Genomic DNA, 18,966 nt, shown 5'->3' on the forward strand with positions numbered 1-18,966 from the left:
CTTGAGGACCTCCCAAGTTTTTTGGTAGCTGGGGACTCTGTCCCACAGGTTGATGATCAAATGAAGTTTCCTACTTTAGATAAAGAAGTTATGTACTCACCATAACATTCCATCTGAGTAGGTAATATTTGTCAGCAACCGACCCTCCCTCCTTCCCCCTAACCTGGTTTTTTGGTTTCTTGATCACTAGGATGGTTTATCCAGGTCATTTTTTAATCCTTAGGTTAGGATTCTCCAGGTTGTTGCTTTGTCATTGTGAGATTATATAGATGGGCAAACGCGATCTGGGGATTGGAAGGAGGTGGCGGGGCATTATGGGTAAGGGGAGGAGCTTGGAGCTCAGATCTCTAGCTTGGAAAGCTGCTGGCTCGGATCCAGGTCGGATCTGATACCCACAGGTTGCTGACAAATGAAGTTACCTACTCAGGTGAAACGTTATGGTGAGTACATAACTTCTTTATCTTTGGATCCAAAGATACATTCATCTTCGAATCCAAAGCTTTCTGTAAGTGTACTGGCTCAGACATCTTCAGATCCAGATGACTCTCAGAGCCAAAGCTGCCTTGTCGGGTCTTAGGCGTTGGAGCAACTCCCACAGAGTTTTGGTATTGATTAGCGCTACTCTGATTTCCTCCTCGGGGAGATTGCTCTTGGGGCATAGGGAGGCAATGGTGCACAAGCCTGCCTTCTCAGAGCCAATGTCGTCCTTCTCTCTGGCACAGTCTGCCTTCAAGGTAATGAAGCGGGTATTCTCTGCTTCAACAGGATGGATGCATCCAACCCCTTCGGATCTCCAGTCTTATTCCCAAATGTGTCTGTGCTTAGAGCCACATCATTCTGCAGTGCAGGGACAGCCAGCTCAAGGTCCGCAGCCCACCCAGCAGAGTTCTACAATGTCTTTCAACACTTCATCAGAACATCCCACAGAAGTCCCTAGGAAGAGGGAAGCGCAAAAGGAGGCACTTAGATTCTTTGTAAGAGTCCGTCACTGAGGATACTGGTTTCGATGTGGAGATGGGTCCCACGATCACCTCACGAAGATGTCCAATTTGGAGGTGTCCTTGAGATCCTTAAGCAGAGATCTGGTTGGTACTGCAGTAACGCTTCACCTGAGGAATCAGTATTTCTGGATGCTTTTGGAGCTGACCCGTCTACCTCCTGGGTTACTCCTCTCGCCGATGAGCTCATTTATTTGATCTCTAGGCGGGTGTGAAAGGGACCTGACTCGTTTGAGCCAATCCCTAAGAGGCAGAGCAGATTCTGGCTGCAGCTTTTGGGAAGGAATTCTGGAGTAAGGGAGTGCCAGTAGATGCCATGGTTGTGGCGGCAACCACCAAGCAAGAACTTGTTGAAGAAAGTTCATCTGCCCCCCCCCCCCCCCCCCCAAGCAGGGAGTCTAGGGCAACAGATTTGGGAAGTGTGTATATGCGTCAACGGCCTTTGCCCTTAGGTCACTGAACTATTTGGCACATCTTAGTAGACTACAAAGGGACTTAATCAAGGAGCTTTCAGAATCCCTTTTCGGGACCATTACTGCTGAGGCTCAGTCATCTGTGGCACCTCAATTGGCTACCCTACAATCCATTTCAAATTCGTCCATGAGGCTTATCTCGCATGCAGCCAAAGGTGCCTCAGGGGCAGCAGGTTCAGGCATATCCATTAGGAGACATGCCTGGAAGCGCTTGTGTGATTTTTGTGGGTCCTTTCAAGTCCTTGTTCATCAAGGCAGTTCTTTGTTTGGCCCAAAAGTGAAGGACGCACACTCCATGTGTGAAAAGGATGGAAAGACCCCTCATTGCAGTGGGCATGTTTTTCGACCTTTCAAAGATGATCTAGGAATCAATGAGGTCAGTGAAAAATGTGGTTCAGAAAGTCCCAGGGTCCTTTCCAGGAAACACATGGAGATTGTTCCCATAGGGACAGAGGGGGGAACTGTAATTGACAGCACCCATGCGGCAGATGAAGCCTACAAAACCAGATGTCCCAAGATTTTCTCTGATAGACCCTGTCAGCTCTCCTGAAAGGAGGCCCGATCCTCCCCCTCTGGAGACAATTGGGGGTCAAGTATCCCTGCACCAGAGAGCCTGGTAAGGTATAACCAGAGATACTTGGGTGCAGAGGATTATTCCCAGAGGTTGTATAATTCCCTTTCACCCCTGACTACATGTAAAATTCCTGATGTTCCACCCAGTCAGAGGCAAGTAGCAGTACTAGAAGTGCAAAAGCTGCTAGAAAAGAGGCATCCAAGACGTCCCACTAGACCAGATAGAATCCGGAACTTCCTCAGGGTTCTTTTTAGTGCCAAAGAAAACAGGAGACTGAAGAACAATTTTGGATCTCAGCACCATGAACAAGTCCGTTCGACATACAAAGTTTTGGGTGGTCACTGTTTAGTCCATTATACCCTTCCTGGGTAACTGACTACTGGATGTGCTCGATAGACCTTTAGGATGCGTACTGTCACATAAAAATGGACAGACAGTCCAGAAGTTATTTACACTACCTGCTGAGAACCAGTCACTATCAGTTCAGAGCACTGCCCGTGGGCCTAACCACAGTGGCTAGGGTGTTCACCAAATGCATGGCAGTGGTAGCAGTTCACTTGAGACTGTAGGGAATTCTGAGTGTTTCCATATCTAGATGACTGGCTCATTACCACCTAGACAAGGCATCTGCTAACAAGAGCAAGAGATCAGGTACTTTAGATTCGTTCTCATTTGTGGATGATTTCATATGAGAATTCTTCAAAGGATGCTAGCAACACAGTGGTCGATTCTTTACCAGCAATTGTCAGCATAAATAAGAATCAGGCATGCAAGAGATAATCTGGTGGTGGATTCAGTCAGATCAGATATTACAAGGCTATCCTTTCTCCCTCATCCCAAGGCCATAGTGCCCATAGACACTTCCCAGATGGGGGGGGGGCACTTTCTGGGGAGAACAGTCCAAGGCACTTGGTTCCATGAAGAGGCCAGTTTGCATATCAGTGTTCTAGAGATGAGAGCAGTGCTCTTAATGTTGTAGACCTTCCAGGATGCTCTCCCTTTAGGGGCAATTGCAGTTCAAACAGACAATATGTCAGTAATTTAGTACATCAGAAAACAAGGAGGAACCATATCTTAACCCTTGTGTCGAGGAGCACTCAGAGTGTAGCAGTAGGCGATCGTATCCAACAGCTTTCTCATAGCAATGCACATTCCAGGGAAGTCCATTGTGATAGCAGATAAATTGAGCATGTCCATTATTACACCTCATGAGTGGTCTCTCAACATGAAAGTGACAGAAATGATTTTCTGTCAACGGGGCCAGCCTTGCTGCAGTGTTTTTGCTTTTCCCGTAAACAAATACAGTAGCTACTTTGCCCTAATCCCCCTGCTGAGGGAATCACCGAGGGATGCTGTACTTCATGATGTTTGCCCCCCGGCCTACTTTATGCTTGCTCACCAATTTTCCTATTTCCAAAATATTTGCAGAAAGCTGCCAGGTTGAATATCCTCATTACACCTTACTCCCTCTTCAGATTTGGTTCCCCTTCCTTTGGCCTCATCTACCTTACCAACTGTGGATTCTGGATCTGATTCTAGACCTCCTGTCTCACCCACAGGTATGGTTCATCCTGATATCTCAAACCTCAAGCTGACAGTGTGGTTTCTCCAGTTTCATTGATAGCCAGACAACCAATGCTATCTTCCCCCATCTGTCATATTCTTTTAATCTTCTCATAAAACTTTTACAAGAAAACCTTACACAAGTAAATGGAAAAGGTTCATTTCCTGGGCGCAACATAAACGCATTGACTCCTTTTCAGCTCTGGAGCATAATATACTTCAATCTTTGGCAACAGTTTTTATTGAGGGAGCAAGCTCCTCAGTGATTAAAAGTTCAGTTAGCAGCAATGTCTAGCTTTCATATTGGATTTGAGAATTCTTCTCTGGCATTTTCTAAACTTTCTGAAGCATTTTTGAGAGACACACTTCTGCTTAGACCCCCCCCCCCATATAAAGATCCTACTCCACCATGGGATTTGAACTTGGTAGTACATGCCTTAATTCATTCTTCCATTGAACCAGCACCTAAATGACCTGGAAGACCATTTCTAGTGGCCATTACCTCCGCTAGATGAATTTCAGAACTTCAAGCAGGGAGTTTAAATGGCAATCTTTGATGTTTCATAAGGATAGTCACATTACGTACCAGTGTGTCTTTCCTTCCTGAGGTGGTGTCAGAATCCAGTATCAGTCCATTAATTTGCCAGTCATCTTTCCTAAATTTGCTAACAAAGTTGAATATATGTTGCATTTATTGGATGCTCTCAGACAGTTAAGTTTTTACTTGCATAGGACAAAAGAAATTAGGAAGACAGAATCACGTATTTGTGTCCTTTGCTGATTTTAAGTTGGGCAGTCCAGTTGCAAAGGTAACTTTAGCCAGATGGCTGGCAGATTGCATATCATTTGTCTATAACAGGTTGGGTCTGACCTTAAAACCTGTAAGAGCCCACTCAACTAGGTCCATGGCAACTTCTTTAGGGTTTCTGTCTAGAGCTTCCATGGTTGATACATGTACGGCTGTAACTTGGGCAAACCCTCATTATCACTGATTACGAACTAGATCTGATCTCGAAGGAAAGCAGTCTTTGGCAAAACTGTGCTCAGGAATATCCTTCCTTAGAGCCCACCCAGGATTTTAGGTTGCTGGGGGCTCTGTCCCAACAAGGTTAGAATGAAAATTGACAGCATCAGATAAAGTTATGGTCTCCCCATAATATTCCATCTTTGTTTTCCATTTAAATTTTTCCTCAACTTCCAACCCTTTTCTTTATGAGCTTCTTGAACAGGAGACTGCAAGAGCACCACTGTCTTTGATATTGAGCTCCAGGTATGGCCTTTCTGTCAGGAAAGTTATAGTACTGCTTTTTCTATTTTATGTAAAACAGCAAACAGGATCTGAGGTATGTTAGGGGTTGGTGCATTATGGGTAAGGGAGGAGCTCAAGAATTATTTGGTGGCCACAAGCTTTAGTAATGGCCAAGTTGGATCCAAGGATCAGATCCGAACCCAACAGTTGAGAAAGAATGAAAATGGACAACACAGATGGAACGTTATGGTAAGTATGTTACTTTTTTGTATTGCCAGTCGAAGCTTACTGCTTTACTTTATAGGGTACAATTTTATTGATCACTTTTATAGGGAAATTTTGCTTTCTGGGATGGTTCCCCGTAAAACGATGGGTGGGCAAGAGTACTTAAAAATAGTACATCTCATAGACAATGTGATAAAAAGAGTTAAAAGTGGTTCAAATTAGGTCAAAAAACAAAAACACGATAGTGAAATTAGCAATAAAAACACAGTTTACAAAAGTTAGCCAATTAACAGTTTTCATATAAAGCTAAATATGAAGGTTTTTCAATGCAATTCAAACAATCCAAACCATGTAATGCAGGCTGATCCTGTGCTGCTGGAAATAAGATATGGAATAAGATCTCCTTAAAATCACGCACAAATCGCGAAACATTCCTTTTGTTCCTGCATTTGAAGCGCGGTTTTTTATAACTTATTTTTTCTAAGAAAGATCTTCGCTGTCCGGTTGCTGGATTATAGCTTGTGCATCGTTTGGCTTCTTTGATTTTGTTGAAACCATTGTACAGATGCTTTTGCTTTCTTTGGCTGAAAACACGCCTGTACTTTTTGTCCTTGGCTGGCTTGGTTCTGCCACTGGTTTTTACATTCTCAGACATAGTAATGAAGAGAGGGGAGGGACTTTGGAAATTAGATTACCATAATGGGGGGAAGCCAGAGAACATAGACTTATAAAATCATGACAGAAAAAGGGTTGGAGGATTAATTCAAGGAAGAAACAGGCTAGCTAGACAGGGAGCCAGTCAACTAAGCTCAATACTGGTGCTCCTATAGAAACTGTACCTTAATGTCTCATGGGGGGGGGGGTAGAAAGAAGGAAGAAGCAGGCTAACTAGAGAAGGGTGAGACTGAGAAAAAAATTCAAGGAAGAAGCAGGCTAGCTGTGGGGTATCATATCAAAAACAGTATTGGAGCTAAAACAGCTTAATGTCTCAGTGGGGGGGGGTGAGGTAGACGAAAAGAATAGGGAATCAGAAAGGCATTGGAATGCACCTTTAGGTTGGTAAGTGAGCAGCAGAATATAAAACTGTAGGAGAAAACAGAGAATATCAACAACTGTAAAAACATTGAAGCACAAATCCCGGAGGGGAAGAAACAATGCTCTCACTTTACCCTTCCCCAAAAATCATAGGATAAAGGATTCTGGAAAAGTTTTTTTTTCCCACTCTTTGCAGGCCCATATCAAAACAGGCTAAGTTGCATGACCCACTGTATCTATTTTTGTTACTCATTCAATAGAAAATTTACATCGGGGCATATCAGTGCTCATTTTACTAGGGTGACAGCAGCTGTAACCTTCCTTAGATGGGTCAGCACCCAGGCCATCTTGGATGCCGCTACAGTCACCTGTTCATACCTTTTCTAAACACTGCAGCTTGGACATTGCCTTCATAACCAGGGCAGGATGTTCTTCATCTCACATTGCTGCAGTCCTTACACTTGGGTAGTCCGCTGTCCTCGGTCGGCCCGAATATCAAAGTATAAGGCTGACGTCGGTCAAGGCGCATTAGACTGACATCAGGACGTCAGGGTACAAATGCGCATGACCGACGTCATATCCTCAGTCTTTTTTGCCGCATGGTCCGATGCAGAAGCAGCGTTGCAAGTGCCGTTCGGCGTTCTGAAATTTTTCGAATTCGGAGTTTCAGACCGAGTCAAAGTTGGCTAAGTACCCCGTTGGGGAATATTTTAGTTTTTTCTTGCCTCAGTGGTTTACCGGATGTCAGAAAAAGTGAATAACTGTATTTCTTGTGGGAAACAGATACCGCATAGAGATTATCATACTTTGTGTATTCCTTGTTTAGGGCCTGAGCACGACGTGGTTGGGTGTCGCTTTTGTGCTAGATTCAATAAGCGCACTATTAAGAGAAGGTTAGATTGTGCCAGGTTAGTCTTAATATGCCGTCGGATGCTCCAGCGTCCGCTTCTTCGAAGAAGCGCAAGGATAAAGCAGCTAAGCCCAGGCAAGAAGAGTCGTCTGTACCGGACGCCGGTTCTTTAGAGGTGTCGGTGGAGCCGGGGGTTCCGCCGGAGGTTTCTCTGGAGTCCCAGGGGGAGACTTTGTTATTGCAGGATGTGGCCTCTCAGGAGGCAGGTCAGGCTGAAGGGGCTTCTCAGGTTACTGTACTCCCCTCCCTTCCTAGGGTGGTTAGGCCCTCTCCTTCTGTTTCCAAGGCTTCTCCCAGGGGCAGGCCAGGTTTAGCTTCAGTTGGTGTCACTCCTAGTTCTTCAGGATCTGTGCCCAAGAAGCATATGCTTAAAATGGCAGAAGATTTGATTTCTTTGATTAGAGGTTCTTTGCCCCCTCCTGATAAGAGACCTAGGGTGGAACCTGAGTTGGGGAGTTTTGAGCAGGCTTCGGATGTTTCAGAGTCTTCGGCTGAAGACTTGCAGGAGTATTCTCCTTATTCTGATTCTGATGTGGATGATTCTACTCCTTCTGCTTCTCCTCCTGAGGATTTTTCTTTTTCAGCGACTCTTCATTCCATGAAGGAGCATTTTAAGTGGGAAGGTCAGGACTTCTCTGATTCCAGGAAAAGGCTTAGGGAATTTTGTTTTACCCCAGCATAGGCCTTTGGCTATACCTCCTGTTCTGGATGTTGTGGAAGATGTGTTTGCAGAGGCTTCTCTTAATCCTGATTCTTTGCCTCCTGCTCCTGTTAAACCGGATAGGTATTACAGGGTGCCTGAAGCTCATAAGTATCTTTTTAAGAGTCCTAGGGCGGACCCAGAAACTGTTAGTCAGGGGCCTAAGGGTGTTAAGGCTTCTGTTGTTAAAAATCCGGTTCCTCCAGATAAAGAGGCCAGGGCTTTGGATAGATGGGGAAAGAAAGTCTATACTTCTTCCACCCTAGCTATGAGGGCTTTGAATTGCCAGTTTCACATGTTGAAATACCAAAACTATCTACTTTCTCAATTGAAGTCTAAGGTAGATGCTCTGGCGGAAGGTATTGAGTGTAAGGAGTTACAAGATTTAGTACATGTTTCTGAACAGGTGGGTAAGCATTCTTTGCAATGTGGTTTTGATGCTGTACAGGCCTCGTCTAGGGTGGCTGCCACTGGGTCAGTTCTTCGCAGGCACGCCTGGCTGAGGGATCAGAATTTATCTGACCATGTTAAGACAAGGATTTTAGATGCTCCTTTACAATCTGATGTGTTGTTTGGTTCACCTGTTGAGGCAGTCTTAAAGAAAATGGAAGACAAGGCTAAGTCTATGCAGACTGTTAAAGATTTTTTGCAGGTTCAGCCTCCGAAGTTTAGTAGAAATTGGCCTACCAAGGGATGGACGTATCCTTCTTATGATTCCCAGTCTAGGGGTAGATCTAGACGTGGTAGGGGCAGAGCTCAGGGCTCTTTCAGGCCTAGAACAGGGAGTTCACCTGCACAGTCTTCGGGTGAGGGCAGGGGTCAGTCCTTTCGTAAACAGACCCAATGACCTACCTTTTCAGCTGCCAGAGCCTTCTCGTCTGGCAGCACCTTTGGGAGGAAGGTTGGCACTTTTCAAGGAAAATTGGAGTTTAATTACCCAAGACAGATGGGTATTGGATATCATACACCAAGGTTACAGGTTTTATTTCCATACCTTGCCTCCTTTCAAAGGCATGACAGACGTTCCTCCTCAGCAAAGAATAGAGGCTCACAAACAAATTTCTCTGCTACTTCAAATAGGGGCCATACAGCCGGTCCCTATGCCAGAAGTGGGCCTAGGATTTTATTCTCGCCTGTTCCTAGTACCAAAGAAGGGGAACACGTGGAGACCAATTTTGGATTTATCTATCCTCAACACTTATCTGGACATTCCCAAGTTCAAAATGTTGACGTTACAACAGCTTTTACCTCTGCTGGGCAAAGATCATTGGATGGTAACTTTGGATCTCAAGGAGGCTTACCTTCATGTTCCTATCAGAATGAGTTGCAGGAAGTATCTGCGTTTTCGGGCTGGGACTTCTCATTATCAGTTCTCTGCATTGCCCTTTGGCTTATCTACTGCGCCCAGAGTGTTCACGAAAGTTCTGGCTCCAGTGATAGCTTTCTTCAGGCTAAAAGGAATACAGATCTATCCTTATTTGTACGATTGCCTGATTCTGGCTCAAGGAAGGGACGAGCTTCTTCATCATTTGGAATATGTGATAGCAGTGCTAAGATGCCTGGGGTATTCTGTGAACGAAATAAAGTCCAGTCTAGTACCCTCTCAGGACATGTGCTTTCTGGGTGTAAGACGGAATACAGCATCCCAGATGGCCTTTTTGACCCCGGACAAACAAAAGAATCTTTCCCTTTACTTTCAACAGTTGTCTCATCAGTCCAGGCTGACTGCAAGGACAGTCCTTCAAGCCTTGGGGTTCATGGCATCTTGTATTCTGGTGCTTCCCAATGCCAAACTGCATATGAGGAAGCTACAATGGTATCTCAAAAATGTATGGAGACAGCACTGCCAGGATCTGGACACTGTCATTCAGATAATACCTTGCATTCAAAAGGAGTTTTTGTGGTGGGCTCAGGAATGTCACCTAAACAAGGGACTCTCTGTGACCCGGCCAGAGGCGAGTCAGATTCTTACGACAGATGCCTCAGACAAAGCTTGGGGAGCTCATCTAAATGGAAAGTGGATACAAGACAAGTGGCCTGCCAGACTACAACATCTACATATCAACTTGAAGGAGATGTTAGCAGTCCAGTTTGCATTAATAGCTTTCAAGGATTTACTTCTTCCAGGGCAGGTGTTGATTCTAACAGACAACACAACTGTCATGTGGTACATCAACAAGCAAGGGGGAACACATTCTTATCCTCTATGCAGGCAAGCAATGATTTTGTGGGAGACTGCTCTCAGTTTACAGCTAAATCTTCAGGCAAGGTATCTGCTGGGAGCACAGAACTCCTTAGCAGATGTGTTGAGCAGACGAATTATGGATCCCCACGAGTGGAAATTGGATCCTCATGTATTTCAGAAATTGACAGTGTCATGGGGAACTCCAGACATAGATCTGTCCGCTTCTCCACTAAACCACCAGCTGCCAAAGTTTTGCATGAAAAGGTTTCATCCCACAGCTTGGAAAGTGGATGCTCTTTCTTTCAATTGGAGCAATCTTCATGTGTATGCCTTTCCGCCTCTGCCTCTCCTCCCAAAGATACTTCTAAAGGTCAGACAGGACAAGCCAAGGATGATTTTAATAGCTCCAGATTGGCCTCGACAGCACTGGTACCCATTACTGAGGAGTCTGGTACGGGAGCCTCCATGGCCTTTGCCTTCGATTCCACACCTGTTGTCTCAGGAGAACAGTCATTTACTCAATGTCAAGCTTCACTCTCTTCACCTAACAGCCTGGCATATTCTGTTTTGAACCATAGAGGGTCTCAACTTCCACAGCAAGTTTTGAATGTTATTTTGGAAGCTAGAAGGCCTAGTACAAGGAAAGTGTATGCAGATAAATGGAAGAGATTTTTATTTTGGAGTGCAGCAAAGGATTTTGATGTTTCTGAGCCTAATTTAAGTGTGGCTCTTCAGTATCTTACTGAGTTACTGGACAAGGGTTTGTCCTTCTCTTCTATTAAGGTTCATGCTGCAGCAATTTCGGCTCACTATGACTGTGACCCACCATTGTTTTCTCATCCTTTGTTCAAGCAATTTCTTAGAGGGGCAAAGAATATAAGACCCCACGTAGAGCTCCTACTCCTGCTTGGGATCTCAATTTTGTGTTGGAGAAACTCACTCTACAACCTTTTGAGCCTGCAGCTACTACCGAGTTGAAATATTTATCATGGAAGACTGCTTTTTTGTTGGCCATTACCTCTGCAAGAAGGGTTTCTGAATTGCAGGCCCTTATGGCGGTTGAGCCTTTCTTAATTTTCCATAAGGATAGGGTATCTTTACGTACTAATCCTTCCTTTATGCCTAAAGTGGTTTCTAGTGTGGCTTTAAACCAAACTATTCATTTGCCTACTTTTTATGCAAATCCCCAAAATAAAGGGGAAAAGATTTTGCACACTTTAGATGTACACAGGCAGTTGCGATATCATTTGAGCAGAACTAAAGGGTTCAGGCAGTCTCAGCAGTTATTTGTTTCTTTTGCTTTGAGTTCTCAGGGCAAGCCTGTGTCAAAACAAACTATTTCTAAGTGGATTGGGTTTTGCATTGCTTTCTGTTATTCCCATCATGGCAAGGAGATTCCAGCTGGGATAAGGCCTCATTCCACTAGGGCTACTGCCACTTCGACAGCTTTTTTAAGGGGTGGCAACTAAAGATATTTTGGAGGCAGCTACTTAGAGTTCAGTGCATACTTTCTCTAAGCATTATCACCTTCCACTTTACTCTAAATCTAGGGCTGGTTTTGCCACTGCTATTTTACAGGGCATTTTGGCAGCTCCTGCTTCTTTATAGTTTTGCCATCCTCCCTTACCTCTGCTTTGGGATTCTACCCAAGTGTAAGGACTGCAGCAATGTGAGATGAAGAACATAGTACAGTTTTGTACCTACCATAAATGTAGATGTTCGAAGATCCACATTGCTGCAGTCCAATTTTCCCTCCCTCCTTCCCCTCTGTAGTTAGAGGCGGTTGTGTGGGTTGGATTGTAAATATTGTTTATATTGTATATGTTGTACATATTATTAGTGCAAGGGTGGTTGGTAGGTTGTTTGCTGTCTTTTGGTTTTGACCTTTCTTTTTAGGGTCTTCTGACATCTGGGGCAAGAAAAGACTGAGGATATGACGTCAGTCATGCGCATTTGTACCCTGACGTCCTGATGTCAGTCTAATGCGCCTTGACCGACGTCAGCCTTATACTTTGATATTCGGGCCGACCGAGGACAGCGGACTACCCAAGTGTAAGGACTGCAGCAATGTGGATCTTCGAACATCTACATTTATGGTAGGTACAAAACTGTACTTTTTGCCACATTCATCCAGTAAGGATTCTTACAATATACTCCACAGGACTTGGTCACCTCACATCTATAGGATTCATCTCAAGGTTAAGCACTGCTGAAACAATGACTAGTCTGAAGAGCATAGTACAGATGTGTAGAAACTTACTGTAAGTATAGATGTTTGTGTATGTAGACTATTGTAATACTCCCCTCCCTCTAACCCTGTGTTCTGGACCAGTCAGCATCCTGGTATTAGGGCATGCAATTTGTCAGCTTTTATCTCCCCACTTTGCCTTTCTGCTAACTCTGCAAGGCATCCCCTCCTCCTCTGTTTTGTTTAGTTCTTGGGAGAAGGAGTTTTGAGGGTTCTTCTGGTTTGGCTGTCATTCCTGGGGACATTTGCCACCTAGGCAACCAGTACCCATGCCTGTAAGAACCCTTTTGCTGCAGGTGCAAGAAAGAACTAAAGACAGGGACAGGCATCCCTTTTACATCACCGACATCTTTACATAAGTGGGATGGTAAGTTCCTGGACATCTTCATGCTAGGTACCATTTCACAACTGTGCTTTTATTGTTTGTCTTTTGGTTAGAGATTTGTGTCCAACTTATGTAGTTTTTACTTAACCATTGCATTTTCAGTAGCTCTCCAGAAAGCTTAAACTGTGTTTTCGTAATGTATTACCAATTTAGGTTTTCTTTTATATTGCAGGACAGATGAAACGCAACAGAGGTGAAGAGATTGACTTTGAAACTCCTGGTTCCATTCTTGTAAATACAAACATACGGGCCTTGATAAACAACAGGAACTTTGCCATCCTTCCCACAACTTTTCAGCAGCGACTGCTTCTGTTGTTACCAGAAGTTGATAGACAGGTATGGCATTTTGTGACTTTGTTGCAGATGTTAAGTAAATGATAGATTCAGTGAAGTTGCGTGATTGTAGGCTTGTGCTATGATTTGACTTCAATATATAGGTGAAACAGTTTATGCTGTGTGCTTTATCTACCTTACTTGAGTGAGCACTGTAGTTTCCACTGGGATAATAGGTGAAAGTATACTTTGATGATAAGATAGACTGACTTGCGCATCAGATCAAGTGCTGTCTAAAAGCTTCCTTTAGCAGTTTGGGAATGTCAGTGGCATACATTTTTTCCCCATCTTTGACCCCCCCCCCCCCCAACCAAAAAAAAATCAGAATGTTACATGTTATCAAGAATTTCCTTACCTTTTTCTGGTGGGGCTGGTAGAGTGATCAGAGTAAAAAATGTTTAGTGACTAATCAGGAAGGGGCAAATGCTGTACAGTGCTCACTTCATGTTTTTTGGAAAGACTTTCATACATGTAATTTTTTTAACTGCTTTCACAAAGACCCAGTGTAGATTACTCATTTTCAAGAATTTTTTTCTTTTTAATTTTAAGAGATACATGATGTTGCTATGCAGAAGACATTGCCATAAGATCTGTCTGCTCTTCCAGCGTTAGGAAGCTTGATCAGATTTTTAATGTGGCATGTCTCTGTTTCAGATTTATGAAGTAGTAAGTTGTAATTGTCCAGTACCTCAGCCTGATAGCAGTCTGGGCCTACCACTGAAGAGCACTGAAAAGGTTAACTCACTGGGGACCAGTTTCTTTCCTTTAATTTTTTTTTTTTAATTGGTTAACTTATATTTTTTTTCAGGCAGGCGTCTGGTTAACAAAAAATACACAGAAAAGGCCGTCAGGTCTGCTTGCAGGCATCAGGTTCTCCATAAATATTACTACATCCAGTTCCCTGTATTAGTTAGATCTGGAGCACAAAGAAACTAATTGCTTTTGTTTGACATTTTCCCCTCTGAAATTCTAAAGAGAACACAGGAAATCCTCCAGGCATACCCAAACAAAGAGTGATTTGAGGCCGTTTTAGTCCAGCCCAGCATGTTTGTGGGTTCACAGTAGAATGGAGTCGCTGTTCCTCCTAAAAACAAGATACAAGGAGAATTGCATTTGCAAAGAAAGGAAAGCGAGACCCTTGAATTACCTAGCTCCTGTCAGACCCATAAGTGTAAGGGCATCAAGTATTTGCAGGCCCTCAAAAGCAACTCCCCACTGCTGCTATCTGCAGTCTCCAAAACTTTATGGTGGTGTCTCATTGAAGGCTGCCAAGCATTTAGCTCTTCGAATGTTCCACCAGACTGAAAACTAGGACCAGTTCACAAGAAATGTAATTTCCCAGGTGTTCTATTCTGGAACACTGTTTAGTTGTTAGGGAAGAACTGAATCCCCACTGTGATCATTAAAAAAAAAAAAAATGTCTTCACCTGCCAGTTGGAACCCAAGGATGTTCCCTATCAGGTTCTTAAATTTCTGTGGTTAGCCGCCTGAGGTCTGAATAGCTGTCATGTCTAAGCAGCTGCCTTTCGATGGTCATCCCCTTTCCAAACCCTAGCCAGATTCCTTCCCAGAATTTGGCCAAGCTGGCTGAAGGTTGCAGACAGTTTTTGCATAGCCTACAGCCAGATTCTGAACAGCCTTCTTTGACTGGATCCCCTCCATCCAAATGAAAATGTGGTGTGCCCTCAGTGAGAAGCTTAAACTCATGCGAGTGTGAGAAGGAGGAGGAAATGGAGACAGCAGGTCGCAACTTTTCATTCCTGTGGGTTGACACAGACAATGAAGACACTTTGGCCTCTGATTCTGTGCCGGAGGACATGTCTTTCGGGGACATGCGCAATTATGAGAAGAACACTTCCAAAATCTGAAAAAGCCTCTGTGTCCCAGATGTGTTTTTGATCCCCAAAACTAATGGCTGTTCCTTCAGTCCAAGAAGCATGTTTGGATGTTTTGAGCCAGCCTCACAACCCTGCCCTCAAGACACCTGACCATTTTTATAGGAAACAGGATTTTCGCAAGTTTCTGTAAAAATTCTACTACAAATCTAGATAACATTGTATCTGAAGTAGTTAACTTCATTTTATCTGCAACCTGTGGTTATACGGATCCGTATCGGATCCGAGCCGGCAACTTTTTTTCTAGCATCTGCTCCAAGCTCTGAGCTCCTCCCCTTACCCATAATGCCTTACCATCTCCTATCTTCCCTCAGATCTCGTTTGCCACACCAGTAGTGTGCATCGTGGTCCCCTTTGCTCTGAGCTCAGGGATAGTAAGTGGTATTTTTTCTGGCATTTAGTGTGTGTTTGAGTGAAATTTTTCCCTTCCTCCCCTTGTTTAGTGTCTCGCTTGTTTGTTGGTGTTAAAAAAAAAAAAAAAGTTTTGTAGAGAGTAGTAGTTAGGCCTGCTCTTCCCCTACCTGTGTTTGTGTGTGGTTTTTCTGGTAGGTAGTGTTTGTACTTTTGGTGCAGGACTATGGCTGATCAGCCGAAGCCTGTTTTCAAAAAATGTACAGTGTTGCCATAAGCTCTCCCTGGCTGATGGTCACACTCTGTGTGTAATTTGCTTGGGAGTGGCATATTTGTCCAGTCAATGTGCTATCTGTTCTGGTTTTAATCCGAGGGCCCTTAGGGATTGGAAGGCCAAGCTAGTAGCCAAAGGCCTTCTCCCTGCTGCCATGTTGGAATCTGCCTCTGTCTCTAGTGTTCCACCTCCCACCCAGACAGGGACTCAACCTCCCTCTTCTTATGATGATGGGTCTTCTAAAGACAAATCTTTAGATGTTATGTGATCCTATCTCGCCTACATTCTGAATGATGGGTTCGGAGCCGATCCCTCGGCTCCGACTCGGCACGCTTATGCCAAAGAGCGAAGTCTCTTACTGGCTGAGCTTACCATATCCCAGGATGCACCACTACCAGTCCCCCAGATCTCGTTTGCCGCTAACAAGTGAAGACGTGGTCTCGAGCTGGCTGAGTTAAGTAGTGATTATTTCACTAGTTTTTCTGTCAGGTTTTTCTTCTTTTTCTACAAAAAGCTGTTTTAACAGCTATTCTTGTGTTTTGAGTGTGTTTGACAAAATTCACTTGGTGAATTCTTGTGTTGTGAGTGACTAGGAGTACCTCTTGTCTGGAAAGGCCTTTCCCGGTCTTTTTGTTTGTAGGTGACTTCGGTTCTGTTTTGAATCATTTACTTTTCTCTTCTTAAATAAGAACTAACGGAGAGAAATTATTATATTACAGAGTTTGTGCTGTGTTTGACTAACTCACAGTATTGCAGTGATAACTGTAAGCCTACTCTAGGTGTATTACCAGTGTTCTTTCAGTTACCTTTGAAAATTTCCATAATGTCTCAGAATCCCAGGCCTTCGGGCTTCAAGAAATGTGTAAAATGTAGCTTCAAAATGTCCATCACGGACGATCACTCGCTATGTGTGTATTGCTTAGGGGCAAAGCATTTACAGGAATCATGTAGTGTATGTCACGCTTTTTCCTCAAGGGTCCTCCAGGAGAGGAAAAATAAATTAATTCTTAAGGGATTAATTAAACCTTCTTTCAAGAAGCTTTGGCATCCTCTCCTTCTCCGGCCAAAGAAAGGCGTCGGCTCCGACCAGTCCGTCGGATCCGATCGCTAAGAAACAAAGGCAGGCCTCTCCTTCGGCTCCAAGGACTTCGGAGCCGAGGTCGGAACGGTCTGCCTCGATGCCACCAGTATCGACTCCTCTGGCTTCGGAGCCGATAGCTGGGGCATCGAGAGGCGGGTCATCTTCGTCGGCTCCACTGCTCTCGGAGCCGACAAAGGTTGCCCGCTCAGACACTTCCTCCTCGGCGCCGAAGTCCACCTCGGCACCGATGGAAACTGGTGTGTATTCCCTCGGCGCCGATACTCATCGAGTCGCCTCGGAGCCGGTCCCCTAGCCCTTTGGGGCCGTTGGAGAGGCCTTCCAGGACCCGTTCTGTTTCCTCTCGGTCTTCGAGGATGTCAGAGTCTGATATAGACAGGGTGCTCCAAAGACTGTTCCAGTCCCCAGTCTTCCAAAAATTTGTTTCGGTTCCGACCCAGTTGGCTTCGGAGCCGATGACCTTGGCCCACCCCATTGCCATTCCTCCTCCGACTGCTTCGGCTCCGTCGGAGCAGGTGCTGTTGGAGCCGATGGAGATCTCAGGGTCGGCTCCGACCCTTACTCCAACCCGGCCTTGGGTCCGAGTTTGGTACGCTGGACGTCTTCGGCTGGACCCGGGGTGATGTTTCGGGACCTATGCTTTCGGTTCCGAGCCTCCCCTCGGTGCTTCGGCTCGGTCTTCCGTCGACTATCACGTCTCGGGACCGGACACTCCCAGGATTCTGGGGTCCGGCTTTCAGAGCCATGAGGAGTGCCTTGGCCAAGTCCTCTTCGCCATCTCCCGGCTTTACCGCACCTTCCCTAGGCGTGGAGACTGGGTCTTTGGCAGTTCCCCTGTCCGTAGTCAGCGGAGCCCGGGCCTGAGGTTACCCCAGTGGGGTTCCCTCCTCCTGAGGGTTCTTCTGAGCTTTCTTGGAGGAACCCCCAAGGAAGAGATCGTGCAAGAGGAAGCACGTGGACTCCCCCGAGTCTATTACTTCAGACACTGATCTGGATGATGCAGAGGGGTCCCCGAAGTCGTCCTCGGATGATTTCTCCTTTGCAGACATCTTAGAGATCCTCAAACAACAAGGTGGCTGGATATCCAAACCCCCCTCTACTGACGAGTCAGTGCTCCTCAAGGCCTTTGGGGCTCAGCCCTCCGCCTCCTGGGTGTCTCCGCCCTTCGACGAGCTTCTGGATTTAGTTTGTCAAAGGGCGTGGGAACATCCAGATACCGTGGAACCAGTCCCTTCTCGTCCAAATAAATTTTTGTCTGCTCCCCCCGAGAAGGAGTTCCTCACTAAAGGCGTGGCTGTAGATGCCATGGTGGTGGCATCTGCTACACAACAGGACGTGGCAGAGGCTTCAACGCCCATCCATCCTCCTAATAAGGAGTCTAGGAGTATGGACAGGTACGGGAAGCGCACCCTGACTTCAGCGGCCTTTACTTTAAGGTCTCTGAATTATTTGGCACATTTTACCAGGCTTCAGAGGGATCTGGTCAAGGAGTTGTCAGATTCGCTCTCGGGTAACCTACCTGAGCAGCTAGCCCAGTCGGTTAGCTCTCAGTTGGCTATCCTTACGTCAATTTCTAACTCGTCCATGAGGCTCATTTCCTATGCGGCCGAAGGGGCCGGTAGAGCGGCAGGCACAGGCGTGGCTCTACGGAGACAAGCCTGGCTCCGTTTGTGTCAGTTTGCGGAGGCCTTCAAGTCTTCCTTCGCCGACGCTCCCTTTGATGGGTCCTCCTTGTTTGGACCCAAGGTTAAAGACACCCTTACCCGCTGTGAGCAAGAGGGAAAAACTTTATCTGCCGAGGTGCCCGTTATTCCACTCCCTTTCGGCCTTACCCAAGGCTAAAGGAGGGGAAAATGTGGTTCCGCAAATCCCGTAAGTTTTTCTCCCAACAGCAGGAAGAATGCCCTTCCAGAGGCAGAGGACGGGGAAATTTTTCAGGGAGACGCCGTCCCAGAGGCGGCAGAGGGCCCGCAATTCTGGAGACCGCGAGTCCTTTCGTGGCTCTTCAGCCTCCCACACGTCATGAGGGATTGCCCGGCTGTGCTGCTCCGGAGCCAGTCGGGTGTCGTTTGCCAAGCACCTAAAAGCCTGGGAGTCAATCACTCAGGACAGATGGGTGCTTCGGATCATTGCCGGAGGTTACACCATCCCATTCACATTCTCGCCCCACCGTCCAAAAGAATCCCGGACCCACCACCCAGTCAAAGGGAAATGGCAGCCGCAGAAGCTTTAAAGCTGCTAGAAAAGGAGTCATCCAACCGGTCCCCACAGACCAGATCGGATCAGGAAATTACTCCAGGTTCTTTTAGTGCCAAAAGACAGGGGACCTGAGACCAATATTGGATCTCAGCAGACTGAACCAATCCGTCACGAAATCCAAATTCGAATGGTCACGTTACAATCCATTCTCCCATTGTTGGAGAAGGATGTTTGGATGTGCTCCATAGACCTCAAGGACGCCTATTATCA

General features: G+C 45.6%; 1 protein-coding gene across 1 annotated transcript in view; it reads left to right on the forward strand.

The window, feature by feature from the left end:
* The window catches only part of ASXL1 (ASXL transcriptional regulator 1), a gene marked incomplete in the record, with an annotated part of 1,368,406 nt that overhangs the window by 1,019,688 nt on the left and 329,752 nt on the right, over positions 1-18,966 (forward strand). Inside the window, 1 exon segment of the mRNA XM_044090352.1 lies at positions 12,718-12,881. Within this exon segment, the coding sequence (XP_043946287.1) occupies positions 12,718-12,881 (164 nt within the window).

This window comes from Protopterus annectens, chromosome 12.part0, assembly GCF_019279795.1.
Source record: "Protopterus annectens isolate FY-2018-M chromosome 12.part0, PAN1.0, whole genome shotgun sequence".
Classification (NCBI taxonomy): domain Eukaryota; kingdom Metazoa; phylum Chordata; order Ceratodontiformes; family Protopteridae; genus Protopterus; species Protopterus annectens.